This window comes from Colossoma macropomum, unplaced genomic scaffold, assembly GCF_904425465.1.
Source record: "Colossoma macropomum unplaced genomic scaffold, Colossoma_macropomum, whole genome shotgun sequence".
In the NCBI taxonomy this organism is placed as follows: Eukaryota; Metazoa; Chordata; class Actinopteri; order Characiformes; family Serrasalmidae; genus Colossoma; species Colossoma macropomum.
Genome location: NW_023494785.1, coordinates 8,566,054 through 8,590,747, shown reverse-complemented (window position 1 = coordinate 8,590,747; position 24,694 = coordinate 8,566,054). Strand labels below are relative to the sequence as shown.

The 24,694-nt window shown below is 40.6% G+C and overlaps 1 protein-coding gene across 1 annotated transcript in view; it reads left to right on the top strand.

Annotated features, from left to right (window-relative positions):
• Positions 1 to 24,694, top strand: part of adarb2 (adenosine deaminase RNA specific B2 (inactive)) — a 275,159-nt gene that overhangs the window by 140,783 nt on the left and 109,682 nt on the right. The window contains exons 2-3 of the mRNA XM_036582349.1: positions 20,359 to 20,448; positions 23,495 to 24,399. Of these exons, the coding sequence (XP_036438242.1) occupies positions 20,359 to 20,448; positions 23,495 to 24,399 (995 nt within the window). The remainder of the gene's footprint in view (positions 1 to 20,358; positions 20,449 to 23,494; positions 24,400 to 24,694) is intronic.

The following is a 24,694-nucleotide window of genomic DNA, read 5'->3' as shown; positions in this document are numbered from 1 at the left end:
CTGGAAAATGACAAAAATGGAGATACGAGGTTCAGTTCCGACAGCAGTGTTATATCGCGTCATTTCTGCAATTGAGCTGATTTAAAACAATGTTATGATAAGTCTCAGCACTTATTCCTAATAAGTTCAGAGTTATTACAGTCATTGTGCTATGATATATATCCAATATAGAATTACCAAAGTGATTTACATAGTAAATTTCATGATGAACGGCCCAAAATGACTTGGAAAAATGTCTGGTTCCATTGACTTACACACAGTAAAGTAGGTTTTTTTTTCCTTTTCCTGTACCCTGTTACCATTTTGGAGATACAAGGTTTTCTTCCAACAACAGTTTATATATTATATATGTACATATTCAGGTCCTATTCATTCAGTTCCTATTTTTTGTCCAAATTTGAACCTGCATATCCAACTTTTTTCTGTTCTGATATTGGACATAAAACATAGCAAAAAAAAGTTATTGAAGTATTTTCTTTTCAAAAAAGCATAACTGTAAATCAAGTTCAAATCATGATCTTCTTTTCTGCTTAGAAACACAGATGAGATACAGGTTGACAATTTAGATTCTGTATTTACCAGGCAATTTCTCTGCCTCTTTCAATGAGCTACGATTAAGAAATAATTACCAAAAACTTTTACTGTACAGTTGTTATATTATCAGAAAAAAGCAGAGTCCATCATACAGAATAATCAGATTTTTCAGTCAATGTTTTATATATTTGGTATGAGAATGAATTCTTTTAGAAGTAATTTGTACATGAGCTAAAATCAGAAATGCATGAAGTGCATCTTTCTTTTTTCTTTCGTTTAATTACTTTCTTAATAGTTGACATCTGTTTATGCCATCTGTCTGGCACTGTAAAATAATTCAGAAAGCTGACAGGTGGGTTTGATTTTCCTGAAAGTCTGTGTGAGTCAGTTGAAAGCTGTGAATGGCCTTTCCTCAGACGTTCCTGAATGACCTGCTTCACTTCAGCAGCCCTGAAGAATCGGTCAAGGGAGAAAATACAGCGAAAACCTTTTAACATGTCTCCATATGAAATCACCCCCGCTGTATTATTCAAAAGATAATTCAGAATGCCTAGGGGGAAAAGGTGAGGAGAGAGTGTGGCAAAAATCGTTATTTATTTTAATGCTAGGCGTTGGCTGTTTGCCCTGTTGATTCTGCTTCTCTAAGTCGCACCATGTTTAACCAAACCACCGGAAATGTGACATGAGTGCAACTCAGAAAAAGTGTGATTTCATCTACGTTTATAGATTTACAGGAACTTTTCTGTGGCTGTTTCTTCCTCTTCAGTTGTTCTGTGCAGGTACATTTTTCGTTCATCAAGGTACAAACAGTGTAAATGTTCCCTCAAAGGTACAACAGTGGTTTTAAGGTCCAGTTGTGAACCTTAAATAAGTTTTTCCCAAGTGAAAAGTACAGATTTGTACCTTTTCATAATCTAATGTTTTAAAACAGAACAATAAAGTAAAAAGCCTGGAGGCGAGACGGGGTGTGTGGAGTCAGTACAGCTTAGAAAATATAATTTCAGTGGATTATGGTACAGTTATGTTCCCTGACTAAAGGTACTGAGATGTACCCTTGAGGGTACCACCCCAGTGATAAGAGGGGTACTGCCCCACTGACAGTTTAGTACCATGGGTCAGAATGCTGTTTAAATAGTAGAGCTATAACAGAGTCATTTTTAATGGACACAGTTTTAATTTCAACTTTTTTTATGCATCTACATTTCTTACATGACTTTGCTTTACAGCACATTTTGGAATGCAGGTCATCACTGATTGACACAAGAATGAGGATGAATATGTATTTATTATTGTTTTCCCTGTTCTCGTATTGTCCATGTCTGTCCCGCCCCAGCCGCTGCCATCCCCGCGTCCTGGTGAGCGCGAGCAGACCAGCGCGAGAGCTGAGAGTCTGACTGTATCAACATCAAATGCTTCTTTAATTGACTCTGAATCACACTTAGTGCAGCGCGTGGAATTGGAAATGGGATATTATGAACTGTCAGTTTGCATTTATCGCAATTTTGCTGCGGGATTTGGAAAAGCAGTGGAGAACAGTGCTGGGCGAGAGAGGGAGAGAGAGAGAGTGAAAAGGGCTGAGTGAGCACACATTTAAAGTCTTTATCTATAGCCCCCCACACACATATGCACACACAGCGTTAATATTTTCTCGTCTCGAGTCCGGCGCTCGTACTGCAGTTTGATTGGAGTTTGTTTTTGAATGCATCATTTATATTCTACACACTGTCACATGACATGAGAAGGGTTTTAAAGAGGGATAGCCTCTTCCCCCAGCGTTTTAATAACAGTTATTATGAAATTAATCTAATCAGCGCTGGAACCGGCTCTTTGAATGGCCTCCAATGTCACTCCAGTCCTCATTCTCGCTCGTCGGAGTCAAAACGAACGAAAAAAAAGAGCAGAACCGATTAAACCCAGAACCGTCTGCTTGTCTGTTTTTCTTCTCAGGGGATGGCGTGGGGGCTGCCTTAATAAAGTAGTTTTCATCTTTCTCCCAGTACGTTTTTTTTTTCCCCTTTCACTTCCCCGCCTGCCTTTTATTTTCTGCAGTCGAGCGACGGCTGTTCTTGGCGAGTCCCAGGCGAGCAGCGGCTGAAACTTATGACTAGCCATGACTACAAACATCACGGCGCAACCAAAGCATGGCGGAATGACAGATCGTCCTTTCAATACGTACTGACAAACAAATTAGTGCGGAGATGCTTTGCGCTGCATAACAGATGTGGTGGGAGCCGTGGTACGGAACAGGAGACGAAGGGGAGAAAAAAAATAAAACGTGCCCCATCTGGGCCGGAGCCAGTGGGCCGGCAATTTCAGTCCCAACAAAACTCCAGATAAACTGAGAGGGCTGATCATACACATCATCATAACAGACATACAGACACAAACCTGTACAGTTCAGTATGAGAGAGAGAGAGAGACAGAGAGAGAAGGAAAGAAAGGGGGGAGAGAAGGGAGAGAAAGAGAGAGAAGGAAAAAAAGGGGAGAGAGAAGGGAGAGAAAGAGAGAGAAGGAAAAAAAGGGGAGAGAGAGAAGGGAGAGAGAAAGGAAGAGAGGGAGATAAGGAAAAGAGGAAAGAAAGAGAAATGAGGAGAGAGATAAGGGAGGGGGGAAAGTGGAGAAAGGAAGAGAAAGGGGAAAAAGGATAGAGAAAGGAGGGAAAAGAGGGGGCGGGGGGAAGGACAAGAGGAAAGAAAGGGAAGTGAGGAGAGAGAGAGGGGGGAGAAAGAGGGAAATGGAGAGAGAGTGATAAAAAAATAAAAGTAAGGATGAAAGAAAGAAATGAGGAGAGAGAAATAAGGGACAGAGGGGGAAAAGGGGAGAAAGAAACAGAAAGGGAAAAGGGAGTAGGGAAAGAGAGAATAGATGAGAGAGAGAAGAAGGAGATGGAAAAAAGGGAAAGGGACAGGGAAATCAGGAGAGAGAGAGAAGGGAGAGGGGCGAAGAGGGGAAGAATAAGAGGGGAAAAGAGGATAGAGAAGGGGGAAGAGGGAAAAGAAGAGAGAAAGAGACAAGAGAGAGAAGAGGAAAAGTGGAGAGAAAGGTAAGAAAGAGAAGAGAAAGGGAGAGGGAAAAGAGGATAGAAAGAGAGAGAGAAGCGAGAGAAAGAAAGAAAGAAAGAAAGAAAGAAAAAAGAAAAACCAAATGGGGAAGAGAGAAACAGTAAGAAATGAAGGGAGAAGGGAGAGAAAGAGACAGAGAAGGAAAGTAAGAAGGTACAGGAAGAGTAAATGAGAAAAAAATGGATCGAGAGAGAAAGAGAAAGAAACATAAAGAGAGAGGTACAATGAGAAAAACAAAGAAGGGAGTGAAAGAAAGAGGGAGAAAATATGGGGATAAGAAAGAAAGTGAAGAAAGGGAGTAAAGAAGGGGGAGCCAGAGGGAAAGAGAAAGAAAGAAGAGAGAGAAGGAGCATGTCTTCTTTGTCAGTTTGCAATAATTAACATAAAAGTCTAGCCGTGTTTATTCTGAGGAAAAGTAATATAACACGTCTGACTATTAGTGCCACATTGAGAATAAAGCAAAAGGCCCCTCGTTGCACCCCGTGGTGTGATGTCATGACTCATCATCACTGAAACCTTTCAGGTGTTTAAGCCACTTCGGAGCCAAAAGAGTCTCACTGTGAACTCATTATGTAGGTAAAACCTGCTCTTCATACCAACAAAGACACTTTGATGAACTTGAAGCATTTGAATGTAAATAGATGGGCAGTGTGTGCAGAAGGTTATTGCAGTGCAAAGTGAGGAGAGGAGGAAGAAGGAGAAGAGGAGGTAAAGGTGGATGTAGGAAAGAGAGGAGAGCACAGACAGGTGGCACTGATGGAAATAGCATCACAGAGGAAGAGTGTCAGAGTGAGGAGAACGAGAGAATGATAGTGTGAAGAAAAACGAGTGACAGGAACACGGCATGGAGGGAGTTCAAACATAGAGTGTAATGCTACAGAGAGACGTGAGTGATGCTGGGCTGAGATCAGACAGTACAGCTGATAGAGCTGATATACGATCAGGAGCTTGTGAGGAGATGAATGTATGTGGATTGGAGATGCACTATGTATTGTTTCTTATACGACGGTTAGTGCTGAATGCAGAATGTGATTGGCTGGGAAACGTTCTACCTGTGCTATTTGTGTTATTTGTGATAACAGCAGGGTTCTTTTCACAATAACAACATCTTTCCACCAATCACTGGTTGTTAAATAATAACTTGCAACTAATAAATGCAATTTTGTAGGTGGTACAAGTCTGGAACGATTTGCTCAGACATATCAGTGTTCCTGGAGTTGTGTGTGTATATTTATACCATCTTAAATGTACTGTGACCTTAATTTTACTGATACCTTAAATTCACTGCCACCTTAAATTCAATGCTACCTTAAATGCAGTTCCACCTTAAATTCACTGTGACCTTAAATTTGCTGATACCTGGATTTCACTTCCACCCTAAATGCAGTAGCACCTTTGTGTGTGTCTGTGTATATATGTATATATAATTGTGTGTGTATATAGACATATAATTGTTCCAGGTTTGTACCGCATACAAAACTGCATTTATTTCAATAATTCAAGAACAGTTTTTTTTTTTTTTATCGTGTAAATGTAAAAACTCACGTGAATGAAAAGAAAGTATACCACAATTTAAATACATAATTATGTTATCATATGGTGTTTTGTCCATATTGTCCAGCCTCAGTGCATATTTGGTGTAAATTAAAACAAACGTTGTGTCTTACACCGTTCATTAGTTCGCAGCCTCTCTACCGTGGTTTCATTCCCACGTTTCAGAGCACGGCTGCTATCAGCAATACTGCACTGCAATAACGGCATTATTACTCTGAGACCAGCGTTTGTTGTTTTCTTGTTTGAGGTGATGTTCCTGTGGATTAATTGCAGAAGGTATATCCACCTGCACAGCTTCTCTTTGTCTTCCTGAAGTCTGAGATCCTAACTTCCTTCTAGCTCTTTGCTGACTTCTTAACTTCTTGAACTTTGGTGTGAGATACTTGGAGGATCTAGCAGGTGTCTACAAACTTTTGGACATGTAGTGAATTTTTGGGTCTCTGATGGACTCGTGTTAGTGTGTTAAAAATGGAAAGCAATTTCTCTTCCCACCACACATTGTGAGCGGATCTCAGACACCTCCAGATGAAGCAGCCTGGACCTGCCCTGAGTGCGCGCGACCAGTTTAGACCAGCACTCCAGAGGGAAGGAGCAAAAGAAATGCAAAGATGGAATTCTCTGGAGAGGAAGCACGCAAGCCCTGGATCGTAGGGCCGTGCATATATTTATCTTATTTTTTGCGTCTGACTTCATCTGGAAGTGTGTTTTCAGAATAGCAGCCACACCTGCCTCAGCCACACAGCTGATTTTAGCATGCTAGCACCTTTGATGGTGGCGCTCATGCATATTCAGCCAACAGAGGAAGGAAAGAACACATCCTTCCAAACAGAGTGTTGGCTTATTTACTGGAGAGAAACGCTGAGAATCATCAGTGAACTGGAATGAAAATGGATCGGCGGTTTAAATGATCTGGTGCGCGCAGATGTTCATTAAAGAGAATGAGGAATGAGGCAGTGTTAGGAGATCTGAGCTGTTCTTTTCTATTCTTTTCTCCACTTCTCTGCCCTGTTCAATGTTTAAAAGCCAACCTCAGTTTAAGCCCGGGCAGTTAGCTCCTGCGCGTACGCTGAATGTCAGCGCTACTTTAGCTTCAGAGGGCCTGGATTGGGCGAGACAGGACCACCTGCAAGGACATGGGCCCTATCAAGTGCTAATGCACCCAGATTTATTTATTCTAGCCCTAGTGCTGCGCTTCAGTGCCATGACATTAAAAAGCTTTTACGGTAAATCTGGCCAAAGGGTTTCTTGTGTTTCTTCTGTGGCGTGCGGTGAATGTGTGACTGGGTTTTCTGTGAGTGCTAGAAGTTGGGTTGTGAATCAAGTGAGTTTACCTTTTCATTCCAAGGATAAAACGAGGGCATTTTTACCGCCGTATTAGCTGCTGTACAATTCACTATGTAACTCTATATAGTTGTATAGCTATAAAGCACATCCTTTTAATCTGCTTTTAACTATATAGAGCAAGCAGTACATTTTAAAAACAAAGCGTTATGTCAGATTATATAATCTGAACAGTTTTACAGTGCCAGAAAGGAATGCATTTTTATTGTACCCATGTGAAGTATGCACTATATTCATACACTGTATGCTATGTACTTCTCTCGAGTGCCTGGATTTTCAGAAGGAAGGATTGTCTTATGTTACCCTCTATCTGCAGACCCCATACTGGCCATTCCACAGAATGGAAATCAAATCTGATATTTTAATAGTATAACTAAACAACTATTTTCCCCATTACTTGTTATTTGATCCTATTAACTAGGATACTATTGGCTATTTGTGTGTGAAATGTTGTGACTCTGTGTTGAGCTGTTAGTGAGCAATAAGGCATAAAAGGGGAGGAACCCCATGCTGTGAACACATCCACTCTCCACAAAGACAGCCATGCTGAAATAAAAGACAGCACGACTGCCACCATAAAAGTAGGATATAAACACAACAGAAACACTTTAATAAAAGTTGACTTGCTTGAAAATCCAGTTCACTTCCTGTTTTGTTAATCATACAAATTTCCATCATACAAATCTATTCCATAAGCTTGCTTGAAAAAAAAAATGCATAGTTATCAGAGAGACCTTAGGCTCACTGCATTTTATGACTATTGTGGGTTATTGTGGGGTTAACCCGTTAAAATCCTAGACTTATTACATACTTATTATGCAGTAGTTACATGGAATACAATGGCTGATTTATGCTTAGATTATAGAAGTGTGTAGTAAAACCTTGGACCTGCCTGTGGGACCTGGCCATTGAAGACACTGAAGACTAACATTTAGCCCTAAACAGAATGGACAAATCACAGTGCAGCACGTTACATCATTGAATCAGACCTAACTTAACAGTTGGCTAATGCTAGCATGCTATCTATAGCTATGACATGCCCAGTTACCTTTATAATCTAATATAATATAATATAATATTACAGTGGATCTAAATTGACTGAGTAGAAACATCAAAAAAGTCATTGAGTAGAAACATCAAGACTGAGGAAAAAAAGGAAACTTTGCTTTCCAGCTCTTAATGAAACAAGACTCTCGCTTTAGCTTGAAATGCAAGGGTTCTGCTTTTTGTATCTTTATGAAAGCTGCTTTTTTTGGATTTCTGTTTTAGCCATGGCCACTTCCCATCCACTAGCTAGGTCTTCCCCCTCACATGATGCTACCAGGCAATGCGACTAGGCTGGGAGCTGGGAGGGTGAGGGCTAACACAAGCTTCCTTCAAAACACTTGAAACAGCACCGCATCAATGGACAGCTCATGCAGCGTCATTGTTCAGCTCAATACACTTGAAGAAGAACACTAACTGCTAACTCTGTTACATCAGCTAACAGATGCCAGCGCTGGCAGACATTGTGTTGAGTGGTGAGGGGAGAGGGAGGACCAGCCTACCCACTCTGACATCCTAGCCATCCAAGATGCCACTTAGGGCGCTTTTAGATGATAAGCAGCAAATATCTTTGCTCTGGTGTTGGCATTGTTTGCCTATGCAGAGAGAAGTGCTACTTGGCCTTGATGCAGCGCTACCTTGAGTGTCGCTCATTACTCTGGTTTGCTGCTTTGTCACTATGTTTTGCTGCCTTAGTGCTGTTCAGTTAAATCAAAAACCTTGACCCAGTTTCCCACTTACCTTTCCAAAGCACTCAGAATGGTCATACTGTTGCGTATGACCACTTTCTTTTTTTTTTTTCATGAGGTCTTCGTCTTCTCGCATCTTTTCCACGTAATGCCCAGAGCCAGAGAATTTTTTATCTGAGTTATGTTTTGTAAAACTGCAAATGCAATGTGTCAGGTGGATGGTTTTCAAACTTACCGCTGATCTTTTCATCTGAAAGCACCCTTATGCTCTCTTAGACCAGCTGCAGACAGCTGAAGCATCCACCAAGGATCAAACTCTCAACAATCTCCTGTTGACAGGGCCGACACTTAGACAGTTGCAACACTTAGACTCTGGAGCACCTCTTATTTGAGAGGAGAAACAGATGCTTTCTAATTGTGTGCCCACTTTTTCTACTGATCTTCTGCTTTTCTTTGGTGAAGAACTTTTAGAGCTTCTACAGTAGAGACCTTCCCGATTTGCTGGGCCCGCTGAAGAACCTGCTGTGCTGAGTGTCCTAATCAAAGCGTTTCTCCCACCCATTCCAGCACAGAGCCTCCGGCCTGCTTATTTCCTCCCCCTACCATGACGCTCAATACAGGCAGACACAAAAGCTGAGCTCATTACACTAATTTAATCATGTGCTGGTGGATTGGATTGGTTATGTGTGGGCCCAGATTGTGGCTGGTTGGGTGGGTGAGATTAGGACGTGTGCCCACTGAGAGCGGAGGCAGTGGTGGCTAGCCCGCTAAAGCCCTGTCTTTGGCATGGAGGAGAGAAACCCATGTAAAACAGATGGTGGGCCGCCTCTGTCTTCTGCAGAGCTAATCAGGTGCTAAATATCAGCCCGTCTGCCCCCGTCCTGGAAACTGCAAAGCTACTGTTCACTGGGCCTGTCCGAAAATGACAGCTAGTGGAACGAGCAGACACGCTGTGGAGCATTCTTGAACATTGCTTTCCACTGACCATAGCATAGAGACAGTCAGGGTAACAGAACAGGACTGACCTGCATTAACATCAGTGATTCTCTATTAAAACTTACTGTTAATGTAGAACAGAGCATTCTCTGTTAATCAGACTAGCTTCTGATATCATGCAGATTGTTTTGTAATTAATAGCAATTAAATTGAATACATATTATATCTAGAAAGATCTAGATCTAACTTCTAGACAGCTGGCGCACACTAAACTTTGGCTTTCTTTGCAGTATGTTCTTTCATTCAATGGGGGATCACTCAGATTATTGTCACCAGGGGTTATTTGGATTAGTGCCAGGGCCTTGAATTCAGTACCATATATTTATTTCCATTATTTTTTGCATGTAATTTAATTGTACTTTTCTAACAGACTTACAACAGAAATATCTCCTTAGTAGCCGATTGGTCACACAAATGGAGCAGTCCTAACAAGGCTGTATGGTGACATCACCAGAAAGGTCCCGCCTCTTGCAATTGCAGCATGAAACTTGTGCGGCAACTGGAGAGAGAAAATTTAACCCATTGCATTGAGTTTGTTTCTTTTTCATTTCTTCACAGAAATGAAGGAGATGTTTTATGTAGTACGATAAACTACATACATACAAATACTTCTGAATAAAATATTATATATGGGCGATATACGATATGTAGACAATTCTTTAATTAATCAATTATTTTACAGTTAATAAGATAACGGCCTGCTGTGACGTAGCGAGAATTGAGAAATGCAGCCTACCTTGGCTGCAGCCTAGGTTTTGGAATGCAGCTCATGTGGCCATGAAGGACAGGGATGCAGTCTTGCTTCCTGCTCTGAAATGCAGGGGTGTGGCTAATATAAGGCTCCACCTGTGGACTAAAATGGTGTTTTGGTAGTGACATGAAAATGTTTTGCAGCATTTTTTTGAATGATGTTTTTTATTATAATTTCAAAATTAAACTTATGATAAATCTAAGTTGTTAACATCACTTTAAAAGAAATAAAACATGCAAAAAAACATGAAAAATTTGCTAAAAAAAAGTTTTATTTTTACAGGTGAAAATTTAGGAGTTTGGGGCAGCTCCCCCCAACAGAAAGTGCCCTATAAAAATAGTTTTGTATATATTAAGGTAATTACTATCTCATTTAAGGCCTAAGGTTTAAATAGGTAACTTGACATTGTCCTTACTGTAGGACTGTGGTTTAAAGCAGTTCATTAGACTGGTTTGTTGAAGTGTTTGACCACATTAATACATTTGTGTAAAGAACTGAACATTTTTTTAACATGTGTCTGTGCTTGATAGTTTGCCCGTATGAACCGATTGGTGCCTTTTGGAAACCAAATCCCAGCACCTCTCCCTGGCTGTTATGCTAGCTGGACTCTACCTGCTCAGTATCATACTAGAGTGGCTTAGAAAATCGAGGTGTAAAACGTGAGGACAGTGAACAAAGAATGTGTCAGATTTCCTAACACGTTTTTGACAGAGTGTCTACACTGGTGTACAGGGAGCCACCTAGGCAGAGGAAGCAGTCGGGACACAAGAGGAGTGACAGACAGCAGACTCTAGACATAATGAGACAATGGAGGCTCCCTCATTTGCCCCTTCACTGATGCTTCATTTGTGGTCTGGAGAGAAAGAATGAAAGAAAAGTCAATGATTTCCCTCACCGCCTGCTTGAATAGCATCTATTGCTCCTTTTCCCTTCACCTTTCCTTTCCTCTGTCCTTTCCTTCCCCCTTTTCCTCTCCTATCTTCTCCTCTCCAAATTTACACAATCTCTCTCTCTCTCTCCGTGGAAATTGGCCGCCCACCAGGTCCTAATGCCTTTTCTATTTCCTCAAGCCCAGTGAGAATAAGCGAGTGTGACACTGCTGCTGCACGGCACGTCTTTCAGACTGTTTCTGACTGTTGTAGCTCCAGAACCTTGTACTGTTGGACTCGACGGGCGTTCAAAGCCAGAGTGCCTCAGGCTGACACGACACTGCTCTGTCCATAACGACTAAGGAAGGTGCCGTTGGTTGGTGTGGTTTTGTTTTCTCTTTAAATGTTTGCAGGGCTTTCTACTTCCTCCATGTGGACTTTTACCAATCCATTTTTGTTATTTTCTCATTTATTCTGAATTATTTTGTTCAAATAACCTGACCAAAATTGAACTGTGGTCTGAGGTTGAAACCAAGGTTTACTCTTTCTAGACATCGGGCCTTATTCACCAACCGTACTTTAGAAGAAATTTCTTCTTAAAACTCACATAGTTTTCACAAAGATCCTGACATTCACCAGTGTTTTCTTATTGGGGATTTGTTCTTAGGTAATAACAGAATCTACACACTCAAGAGCACAAAGGTGCTAACAGTTCTGCGGTTTAAGAACACATCATGAATCTGACATAGACTTTTTCTTTAGACCTTTCTCAAGAACTAATTGTAGATATTGGTGAATGAGGCCTAATGTTATTATAAGCTATGACTGTATCTGCAACACAGCAACTTTACTGGAGATTGAAAAAACATTCCTACACTGTTAGTGTAACTTGAAAAGAAATAAAAGTTGAAGCTTTGCTTGCTGGTCATCATAAAAAAAGTTCACATCCAACTATCTTAAAGTCAGCTGGCGAAAACAAAGGCACTTCTGAGGTTTTCTAATGACACCAGTGATTTATAAAGTGAATAAACAGTTGATAAAAATGATAATAAAGCTACAACATTTGCGAGCCAGACTTCTCTGCTGGGTCGTCTGCCGCCTACACTGTGATTCAGCAAAAGTATTGGTCATATTTTCAAACTTCAACAAGTATAAAGAGCTGTTCAGGAAGGCACTAGCAGAGTCAGCATCGTTCTGTAGCACTATGGACCACCAGAGGACCAGCTTTAGCAGTTTAGAGGAACCAGAACCCCTTGATGCAACATTTACCACCAAACACCAACACCATTCTGAGATCAGCAGCCAGCTTTCTAATGTATATATGTAAGAACTGACAAATCAGTGTAAATGGAGGAGAACACTCTAAAAATGTGAATTGGGGGGACGTTCTAGAACATTGTAAACAAAGAGAACACATAGAGTAGTATGAATGAAGAGAAGATTCTACAAAAAAAGTATGAATTAGGGAGAACATCCTAGGACATTTTAGAACAGCATGATTATGGAGAACGTTATAGAACAGCTTGAATAGGGAGGTCATTCAAGCATTGTGAATTTAGGAAAAGTGGGGAAAAGATTCTAGAACAATGTGAATGGGGGAGCATTTTAGAACCCTTTGAATGCAGACATTCAAACATTCTAGAACAGCTTGAATGAAGACAACGTTCTAGAACATTGTGAATGGGGCACATTATTCTAGGATGGCCTGAGAAGGACACCATTCTAGATGAGTGTAAATTGGGGAAAAGATTCTAGAACAGTGTGAATGGGGGAGCATTTTAGCATCATATTAATACAGAGAACATCCTAGAGCAGTTTGAATGAAGAGAACATTCTAGAACATTGTGAATGGGGCACAGGAAGAACAATCAAAGACAGCCTGAATTTTGGAGAAAACTGTAGAAGAGTAAGAACGGTGGAGAACATTTTAGAATGATGTAAACTAGAGAGGACATCCTGGAACAGCATCGATGAAAGAGAGCATTCTAGAACAGCGTGCATGGTGGAGAATATCATGGAACAGTATAAATGGATAAGAACATTCTAGAACAGTGTGGATGGAGAGGAAATTCAAGAACAGCATGGTTGGGCAGAACATTCTTGAACACTGTAAAGGTGAAGAATATCATGGGACAGTATGAATGGATAAAAACATTTTAGAACAGTGCTAATTGAGTTTAACATTCTGTGAATGGACAGAACATTTAAGAACAGCATGATGGGGAGAACATTTTAGTACAACGTACATTTGGAATCATTTTCTAGGACAGCGTAAAAGGGGTTGGGTATTCTAGAGCAGTGTAAAAGGGGATGGATATTCTAGAGCAGTGTAAAAGGGGATGGATATTCTAGAGCAGTGTAAAAGGGGATGGATATTCTAGAGCAGTGTGTATTTGGAGTACGTTTTTAGGACAGTGTGAATGGGGAAGGATATTCTAGAACAGTGTGAATGGGGACGGATATTCTAGAGCAGTGTGTATTTGGAGTACGTTTTTAGGACAGTGTGAATGGGGAAGGATATTCTAGAACAGTGTGAATGGGGACGGATATTCTAGAGCAGTGTGTATTTGGAGTACGTTTTTAGGACAGTGTGAATGGGGACGGATATTCTAGAGCAGTGTGAAAGGGGATGGATATTCTAGAGCAGTGTAAAAGGGGATGGATATTCTAGAGCAGTGTGTATTTGGAGTACGTTTTTAGGACAGTGTGAATGGGGACGGATATTCTAGAGCAGTGTGAAAGGGGATGGATATTCTAGAGCAGTGTAAATGGGGACGGATGTTCTAGAGCAGTGTAAAAGGGGACGGATGTTCTAGAGCAGTGTGTATTTGGAATACGTTTTTAGGACAGTGTGAATGGGGAAGGATATTCTAGAACAGTGTGAATGCAGGAGAACGTTTTACAACAGTGTGAATTTTTAATAACTTTCTAGTACTATAGAAACAATTTAAAAGGGGAGAACATTCTAGAACAGGGTGAATGAGGAGAACATTGTAGGACAGTGTAAGTGAGGAGAACATTCTAGAACTATGAACTTGGAGTAACCTTCTGGAACACTGTAAATGAGGAGAACATTCTTGAACAGTTTGAGTGGGTGGAGAACATTCTAGGATCTCCCAACAGTCACAGACTGGTACAGCACACCGACCAAATCTTGGTGTTAGTTGGAGAACGTTGGGTCAGTGTGGTCTGGGTTTAAGGCTGGAAGGCGATCAGAGGCGCGTGGACAGGGTTGAACTTGCGGACACCCCTGGATCATAGCTTGACCGCTGTTAGATGCTGAAAGACTGTCTCAGCACTTCAGCTGTGATTGGTAGATGACTTTGATAGCACCTCCCATTATTTATTCACATCCCTTCCCTGGCAGCCGTTTGTTCAGGAAGTGACACACAGGAAGTGAACAATGGAGCTGCCGTATCTTCCCTGCTACGTGCTGACATTCAGCATTTTAGCTCCTCTGTGTTTGACCTAGAACTCCTGTTCACTTCTGATGGAAAAGGGGAGAGAGAGAGAGAGAGAGAGAGACAGCATCCTGGCCACAGCTTGGGTAGGAGAAATAATTGGATTCTTGGTCCTTATCTCGCTCAACACATTACAAGTTGTCAGAATCCCTGCTGCCTGGGCACGGTCACGTTTCAGTCAAGCAGGAAGGATTTCTTAAGGTTGCTGATAGGTGAGACCGCTTTAGATTGTGGGTTTATTTCCTGCCAATGGCAGGGATAGTGTTGGACACGTGCAGCTAACGGTCACGTGAGGAGCCTGCTTCAGGCCGTGCTGGCTAGGGGCGTAAGAACACATCTAAAGGTGGTGATTCACCTGCTCTAATTCTGGAACGTAAGAAACTATTTTAATCCATGATAATCACATTTATAAAGGTATACACTCTTTTTGGGCAAAAAAAAATCCTGTTTTGAATCATTTCATGATGCATCGATCTAAAGTTGAGAATTGCACACTGTTTTTTTAATGTTAGAATAAATCTAATTGATTGTATTATCCAGCAGAACTGTGAATATTACAGTTTGGGCTGTAAATGTCAAAAGAGTCAAAAAACAAGTAAAAGAATATCCTCTATGATAGTGCTATCATAGCATAGCATAGCACCTCTATGGGATTTTGTATCGTATGTTAGCACTAAGCTAACACTGATACACTTAAAGATGTTTTAAACACAGACATTTGAGGCTTGTTAACCACATAATTGTTTTATTTGAAGCTTGTAACAGACATTAACACATATTTAACCCTGTAGCAGGTTTACAGTGACTCCATCAGTAAAGAGCCCTGGCTAAGAGCTGCAGCTGTTTTCCATTTCTAACATCTAACTGAGATCTGGTTACACTGTTGCTTGTATTCAGTCAGTGATGTATCTTGGACTTCCAGAATGCAAAGATTTGCATTTTTTCTCAAAAAAGCCATTGGTTGATTCCTTGGTCTCTTCTTAATTATGTTGGTTGTTGATCTAACATGTAAGGCCTTCTGTCCAGCTCCTGAAGGCCTCACCGGTGGGAGAGCTTGCTCGGCTGTGTCGACTCACGTACCACTGAACGGTCCTGAGATGTCAGTTTTATACTGGGCGTTTCAAGATTTGAACCCTTTTGTTTCTAAATCTTAACAATATTGTTTCCTAGGTTCCAGGAATCATTAGGCCCCACTGATAATAACATTCAATAAAATATGCAGCGGCCTTTGGCCAAAATAAAATTGCTGGGCTAGTTTAAATGTAAAGTATCATCCAAAAAAACAGAAGCTACACTTTGTTTATTTAATTTCCAGTCCAAATGGCCTTTAAGTACATACTATTCATTTTACAGGAATTACTTTTGTGGATTTAAAAGTCAAGGGAGAATGAATGGAAAAAACAGGACCTGTTAGACCACCAAAACCAAGAACATCAAGCGCCATTCCTACTTATACGAAAAAATTAGCAGGTTTTTCTGTCCATCCTTTCACTGTGAAGAGACGACTCAAAACTGTGGAAAAAAAGAAAGTAAAAGAAGCAGCTGGTGTTCTCAGAACAGTGGACCGGTCACCCCAGAGTCCAGACCCCAACTGAATGTTTCATCACTGAATGTGTTTAGGATTTTTTTGGATCGTGAGAAGCAAAAAATGTAACCAACTTCTAGGTCTAAACTTTGGAGGTGTGGAAAAATATCCTTGCAGATTTCTTTGAAAAACTGAAAAGAACGGAAGCTGTAAAGAAGGCAGTAAAGAAGGGTGGAGACAGTAAATACTGAGTATATTCAGTTCACTAGGCTTGAGATTAAATTCTATTAATTTAGTTGAGACTTCTGTGTAATTCTGTCTTAAAGAATTTTTTTCCTGATAATATAATAGAAATAACTTAATGGCCACTTTGAATGAAAATTAAATAAACAAAGGGTGGTGTCTAATTTTCCACAGTACCTTAAAATACACAATTAAAATACTCCTCTACTGGATTTATAGATAGTTCATTTAGTCACATTTGTGCTTTCACAGTATTTTTAAAAATATCTCTGAATAATGACAAAATAGCACAATCAAATTGAGTCATGATGAAATTTACAGATTTACACTTGTGGTTCTCAAAGTTCCTCCTGATCCTCCTGTGCTGCGTTCACTCTGTAGTTAGTGTAGTTGAACACAGGGCCTCAGGTGAGAATCTCAGGTAGCTTCAGGTTGAGTGCGTGTGCAGCTGCACGGACCCCCGCTCACTTTAGCAGGCTTACAGCACACTAGACAGAATGGCTGGAGTGGGTGGTGAGGACCTTAGGCACAACAGGATGATAAAAAATACATTAAAGACTCTTTTAGGCCTGTGGAAGATTTTACACACATACATGCACACACACAAAGCTGAAACTACCCCGCATTCTTAAGGATTTGTCTCTTTCTTCAGCGTTTGATGCTGAAACTTAGCCGAAGTCTCAAAGGCTTTCAGAAACACCACATCGAAATGTTTTATTAATAGAGGATGAAATGCCTTTTTAAAATTCATTTTACATGGTTTTCTTGTTGAGGGTACAAGCATTTAATGTCATCACCAGGATTCAAATGTTCCATATTTTCTTAAAATATGTACAGTGTCTCTGGGCAATAAGTACTTTCAGCCACCCACCAAGGGTCTGTGTGGAGAATGAGATTCTTTGGATCTGTAATGATGAAATTAGGCCAAAAAAAGCTAAACGCACCTAATAATTTCGCTTTGTTTTTATTAGGAATGCACCAATCTGGAAATTGTATGTTGAAGCCAATATCTGATATTTTTACACACAAAGTGCCATGAAAAAGTACATTTCTTCTATTTTTGTCACGCTTAATTATTTCTAAATTTAATATAGAAGATTGAAAAGACAACTTGAGTTGTCAGACAAGAGCAAAGCGACAACTAAAGCTGGCTTTACACAGTGAAAGTGGGGGAGATACAAGGCTAAAAACCACTGCTAACCAAGATGAACATGAAGGCCCGTGTCACACTCACCAAAATAAAACAGCGTGAAGACCCACAAGCCTTCGGAGATCATGTTCTGCAAAATGATGAGTCAAAAGTGGAACTGTGTGGACGTTACATCTGGTTTAAAGCATCTACAATAAGAACATCATACCAGCAGTCAAACATGGTGGTGGTAGTGTGATGGCATGAAGATGTTTTGCTGCTTCAGGTACTGGATGATTTGTCACAATTGATGGGATTGTGAGTTCGGCTCTCTACCAGAAAATCCTTCAGGAGAGGGTCCACTCATCAGTCCATGATCTGAAGGTCAAGTGCAGTTGGGTTATGCAGCAAAACAACAATTTGAAGCACAAAGCAAGTCCACCTCTGACTGGCTCGAAAAGGGGAAAAAAGGTTTTAGAGTGGCCTAGTCAAAGTCCTGACCTGAACCCCATTTAGAGGTTCTGGCAGGACTCAACCAATGATGCTCAAAAGCCCTCAAATGTAAATGAATTAAAGCAATTCTGCAAAGAAGAGGCAACAAGATTCCTTCACGGTGTTGTGAAAGACTGACATTTAGTTATGAGAAGCGTCTGGTTATAGCAGTTGTTGCTAAAGGTGGCACAACCAGTTATTAAGTAGAAAAGGATTTTTTTGTTTTGTTTTTTTTTGCATGTATAATATAGATGTTTCAAAACTATGATTTGTGTTTCATCATGTTGTCTTTGTCTTATATTACATGTATGAGGATCTGAAACATTATAGAATGATGAATATGCGAAAATAGAGGAATCAGGAGGGAGCAAACACTTTTTTCACAGCACTGTATCTACTGACACTAAAACATACAATTTCTAAAAAGGGGCTAGATTCACCTGGAGTAGCCTTTCAGAGAAATGTAACATATAATCACTGTCAGAACTAAACCTTGCATCTAATAAAAGTAACTGTACTGGGAAGTAGAAGAATGTTCTTAAGATTCAATGTAAGTTTTTGTAAGAAAATTTAATTCCACATCATTTTGCAGCATTACTATTGGTCCAGTCATAAAAATTTGACACAGTGTAAACAGCACCTGGTATTTGCAAATTAGGAAAAAATAATAATACAAAAACGTCAGCGTCATCTTAACAATCTGCTCTTCTGAAGTATAAATATGTTTAAAATATTAGCCAAATGTAATAATTTGTTCAATGGCGATATATATTTTTTAGCAAATATCTGCTGATACCGATATGATCCCAAAATCATTGTGTATTCCTATTCTGTCAAAGGTAATCAGGTTTGGAAAAGCAGCCTAGTGTCTTACTGTGGGCTGTGGAAATGTTGATAAGGCTGAGTGAGAGTCTGTTTGAGTGCATCACTCCTAGTCTCTCTTCAGCCTTATCCCTGTCCGTCCTCTCCCTCTCTCTTGTTGGGTCTTTAGAGCTATTGATCATTAGTCCATGGAGGGGCAAGCAAGGATGTAATTATGGAGCCCAGCTCCGCTGTCAGGCTCTCTCACTCTGCCCTCAACTTAGCAGAACGGTTCATGTCCCTAATAGGAGCCTTCAGTGTAAACAACACACACACACACACACACACACACACACACACACACACACACACACCCCAGTGAGTGAAGAGAAGGAGTCTGTCAGCTCCCTTTGGCTCAGCAGTACCTAAGCTAACCTTCTGAACTGCTGCTAAAAACTGAACTCAGCCCAGAGGTCTGTACCTCTACTACAAATGGCACGATACCACTTCTCCTCTCCAATACCAGTACAAGACTGATGCAGAAACTTGGCTAATTAAATCTATTCTTCTCCTTGCTGGGGGGCTTTATACTTTAATAATGATTTCTCAGTACATTTCATGTATTTGGTGTGTAAAGAACATGAATGCAACAAAGAAAACAATATGTATACTTTTATTTAGTTTGGGTTACAACCTCCTTGTTAAACATGAGAGCATGTAAACAGGAGTATAAGTCACACATCAGTCACATTTTATCATTACTCTGATTAAATTAATGATATACTCTTACTGATCTGAGCTTCACTCTAAATCAGCTCACTCACAGCACATCCGACAAGAAAGGAAGCCTTCATACATCTTTTATACACTGATAGAAAACACAGTAGCACACAAAAAGCTCGAGTTTTGCACCCTGATGGTCAGCGTGGACATACACACACTGTAACTCCTTTGACAGAGAATTTAAACTAGTTGAAAGAGTCTTCGCCAAATTCTCAGAAGCGAGATGCTTGGTTCGGATTAAAGTCTACTTATCTGTAAAATAGATCTATTTTTAAAAGTATGGCGTGTAAAACCCTGTTCAAGCTGGACAAGTTTAGTCAAAAACTATGGACATGGCCTGACAGACTGGACGGACATACTGCCTTTCAGTTGTTCAAAGATTCTGTTTCTCAATTGTTTTTAGTTAAATTATTGTTTTTTCCCTATTAAAAATTCTTGAGTGCAAAATAATAAAGCTACACACTTAAAAAAGATGGTTCTTCAAAGGTCCTTTAATAAAGAAGATCGTTCTATATAGAACCATGAACACTCAAAGGACCTTTTGTGTGATTAAAGGGTAATTTGCATCATGAAAGTGTTCTTTAGACTGAAGGAGAATGTGTTGTATATGGTTCTATAGAGAACCTTTTTGAAAGGGGTTCAGTATAGCACCAAAAAGGGTTCTACTATTGTGACACACTTGACATTGTAACAATGGAAGAACACTTTTTGGTGCTATAAAAAAACCCTTTTTAAAAAGGTTCTATATAGAACCATATACAACACATTCTCTGTCTTTCTTTGAGTGTTTATAGTTCAATTTTCAACAATTTTCTGCTTAGAGCCCCCAAATGTTCAGAAACAGCATTAACCTTTAGTGTTAACAGTGATCGTCATCACTGGTCACTTTTTCTTATTCACAGTTTCTAATTTGCAATAAAAGTGTTGAGTTTATATTTCACCTTTCTCAAACCCAAATAATTTGGTTTTTGAACATGCAGCATGAATCCTACAACCTGTCCCCTCAGTAGAGTTTGCTGACTCCATCAGAATACATTCATCTGAGATTTTATCCCCTGTATGTGCATCTTTCTGTGTGTTTCAGAAAAAGTGAGTAGCATGCTGTCTGCCCTGATTGTCCCCTTCAAGTACATGAGCCCAGGTCCAGGCAGCACAGAAGACGAAGACACTTTAAGTGAGTTCCATAAAGATGAACCACAGGCAACTCTTTTTATATACTTTTTGTTTATTACTAAGACTGTGATTGATGACTAAGTGTGTATTTGTCACATAACTATTAGTTGTGGCACAACATACTGGTGTTGTAGTCAAGACTACTAAAGTCCAGTCAGAGTCAGGACTGATACCTGGACACATCAGGCCAGAGAAAAGGCTGAGACCAGATTAAAATATTTTCAGAATATTAATACATAAATAATAATAAATAATAAAACAGCTTTTATTAAATATGTAGGGGATGGGCTTTTTTATTCTATCTGAAGGTTTTGTTAATATTCAATAATGATAGGAAAAAAATATCAGTTTCTAGTTGCTTTAGATGGAGGCACTACATTAAGCTGATCGCAGGAACTGTTTTTGAGTCCACCTTACCCCGAAACCAAGACAAGACCAAGTCAAAATAATGTTGAGACTGTGATGAGACCACCCAGTTAGCAACATTTGTCTGGCTCACTTGTGGGCCACATCCTTGGTTTGTTCTGGCTCAGTGTACAGCTGGGTCCTCAGCCTCACATTGTATAGTGAGTAGAACTAAAGGATGTGGCCCAAACCTGGTCCCAGTCTGGCCCAACTACATTGTTTGTCCACAATATTCACGACAGAACTGTCCCACAAATGTAGACACGAGGCAAAACAGTATGAAACTGTCCAGGATCTGGCCCTGTTCTGGCCCGCATGCCTGACATCTACCCGGTAGTCAACCAACACTCACATAGGAAAGCCAGAATCGGCCCAAAACTGTCTGCTGTCTGGGCAAAAACCCGAGACCGAGACTGGCCTTGAGTAATACAACACTACAATATACTAGTATATAATAGCATTTTCAGTGTTATTCTAGTTGTGCTGTTGTGTAAAATGTGATGGATTTGCATTAGAAGAGTGAAACACAGCGCGGGTGGCCATAAAGCTCAGTGTGAAATAGGCCTTATTTTTTTCTCCACACTCCCTGAAACTCTGGAACAGTCGCTGCTCCCCTCCATTACAAAAGGGATTGCTGCTTTGCATTGAATACAGGGGACAAATCGCACCCACTTTAAGCATGGATCCCAAGCCAATTTTGAGGCAGATTACGGGGCGATTTAGCAGATAATGCCCCATTTGAGAGGATTTGTCCTCGGATTTTAAAACACTTAAATAAGATAGCCTCCCTCGCAGGGAACTTTCAGGAGCTGCCTCGGAGCGGATGAGACTGGATTTTTTTCTCTCTCTCTCTCTTCTTTTTTCATTATCATATCATTGTGTATCAGCTGGCAGGTTTTTATGCTGATCATGAGATCAGAGATTAGAGCGCAGTGCTGAAAGGAAATGGAGACATCAAGCCGGTTTACAGTCCAACTTCAGCCGGTGACTCCTGATCCTGCTTAGCCTGGGCCTGCGGATGCTCCTGAACAGACTGATCTGCGTTTGATCCTTTTCAGAGCATGGTGCAACCATGCTACTTCTATGCTAACAAGCAACTTGAGAACGCTGGGGTTTTGAGGGAACAGTTTGGCAATAATGTTACAAATTTTACCTGCTACCGCAAATGTAGTCGATCATCCAAGACATGTTTAGTGACAAAAGTTTGTTAAGTAACACTTAACGTAAAATCAAGAGGTTAATTAAATGGTTATTAACGGGACAAACACAAAAGTACTAGTAAGTTATGTCTTAATGTTATTATACACACTTATCAGTTCATTGGCAGTGAACTACACAGTTAATGAGTAAATAATGAATTAACAAATGATACTTAATAATTATTTAGTAATTATTTAAACAATTATTGAGTAACAACTAATGTTTAACATAATTTTAAAGTTTATAATTAAACATTACAATTACAAATACCAATACAATTTAATATATAAGTATATCAATAATGACTTGTGTTACAATGCAGCTACTATACTAATTTACGCTGTAAAAAAGTCTGTAAAACAGTAAAAAGTCCAGCAGCCTGGGTGTCAGACTTTTACTGTTAATTAACAGTAAAACAGTCATTTAATTTCTTGCAAATACTGCCTTTTACAATAATTAAATTTGTTATTCTGACATAAAATATTTCATCGTAATGATAACAACAACAATAACATCCATTAAAACAAACACAAATGTCTGTGGGAAAAAAGGTGAATTTGTTTTCATGAATTTATATTCTGTATCTCTAGATTAACAACATTCATGCTTAAATACAATTTATACGTGGTGTATTTACATGTATTTAACCTTTTTTTTTTTTTACAGTGTAGCTAAAATATAATGAAAGCATATCTCCAACCTCGTATCTCCAAAATGCTAACTTTACAGGAGGAGGAAAAACCTACATTACTTTTAATGTAAGCCAGTGGAACCAGACATTTTTTCAAGTCGTTTTGGGCTGATTTTTTGGTCCATTCTTCATGAAATTTAACAACGATGTGAAGGGCAACATGCATTTTTAAATTATGTAAAAAACTGAAAAATGACAGAAATGGAGATACGAGGTTTTCTTCCGACAGCAGCGATACACTTTAGCATTGTGCAAACTGCACACCTAAATCACAACTTGTCTCAGACCATGTAAAAGTTAACGAATGTCAAACAGACGTTCTTATGTGGTTACTTACACTCTGATATCTATAAAATAATAGACAAAACTACAAATAAAATGCAGACTTCAAGATTGCTGCCACTACTGGTTTTATCTATGCAACATTGTTTTGCACAGTGCTAATAGGTGGAGAATACACTTATTACTTAGCTACATCACTTGCAGCTCCAATACAAAAGAAAAGAAGCAAACTTCAGACACCAGGCATGCCTTGGCTGATTGACTACATTTGCAGTAAGGTTAGAAGTGTATTTGAATTTTTTGCCAAGCTGTTTCTTTAAGAAAGCTCATTCGACCTAATCTATTGGTGGTAGTGTTTGATGAAATTGATGCTGTATCATTTGAGTTAATGGGTCCTTGACTCCCAGTTCCTATGAGACATCTCCTTGGTACGTTCTTCTGAAGCGCATTTTTTCTGTGTTTTTATCAGGTACCAGCAGTGCGGAGGTCAAAGAGAACCGCAACTTCGGAAACCTTGAGGACTGCACCATCGTCCCATCAGACCGCCAGCCTCTCTTTCTTTCTGATTCATCCCGAGGCAGCACGTCCAGTCTGAAACGCAAGCGGCCACTGGAGGAAGACAACAACGGGCGGCCGTGCAGGCTGCGGCTGTGTTACAGAAAGCTACCGTGGTCTGATGCGCCCAAGAATGCCCTGGTTCAGCTAAACGAGCTTCGGCCAGGCTTGCAGTACCGAACTGTCTCCCAGACTGGCCCAGTTCACGCCCCACTGTTCTCCATTGCTGTGGAGGTCAATGGGCTTACCTTTGAGGGCACCGGCCCCACCAAGAAAAAGGCTAAGATGCGGGCAGCTGAGCTGGCCCTTAGATCATTCGTGCAGTTCCCTAATGCCTCCCAGGCTCATTTGGCCATGGGCGGCTTGTCTGACCCATCGGCAGACTTTACTTCTGACCAGGCAGATTTCCCTGAAACGCTTTTCAAAGGCTTTGAGCCAGACGGTTGCCGCTCGGCCGAATCGGAGTTGCTCTCTAGCGCCCTCCGGCTGCGCCACACGCTGGACCTTATGGTGGTGCAAGCCAGGCAGGGAAATCCAGGTCCTGAGGCTCCACCCCCAAGCCCAGTGGTACTGCTGAACAACCTGCGGCCAGGCCTGCGCTATGCATGCCTGTCCCAGAGCAACCAGGGTAGGGGCCGCAGCTTCATCATGGCTGTGCGGGTTGATGGACGAATTTTCGAGGGTTCAGGACGCAGTAAGAAGCTGGCCAAGAGGCGGGCGGCGCTCAGCGCCCTGCAGGCACTCTTCAACATCCGGCAGACCCCTGAGGCTCGAGTGGCCCACAGGCCCAGCAGGATCAAGTGCCCTCATTTACCCCAGGTGAGCCGTGCCAAGCCAAGTCCAGCCCGTCCCGGGTTGCTGGCAGCCAACACACTCCATACGGTGGACCATAATAGCCGAAACAGCAGGAATGCTGGGATGCGGAACGCCTGTCCAAGACTTAATGAAGGGGGAGGGGATAATAGTAGGCAAGGGAAAGGGCAGGATAGATCATAGGCAAAGTTTGCACTACTCAGATGTAGATTAAAACTAAGACTAGACTAAACAAGATTTTGCATTACCATTGGACTAGGTTTAATCCATGCCCAGGAAACCTGCCCATAATGTCTCTTTT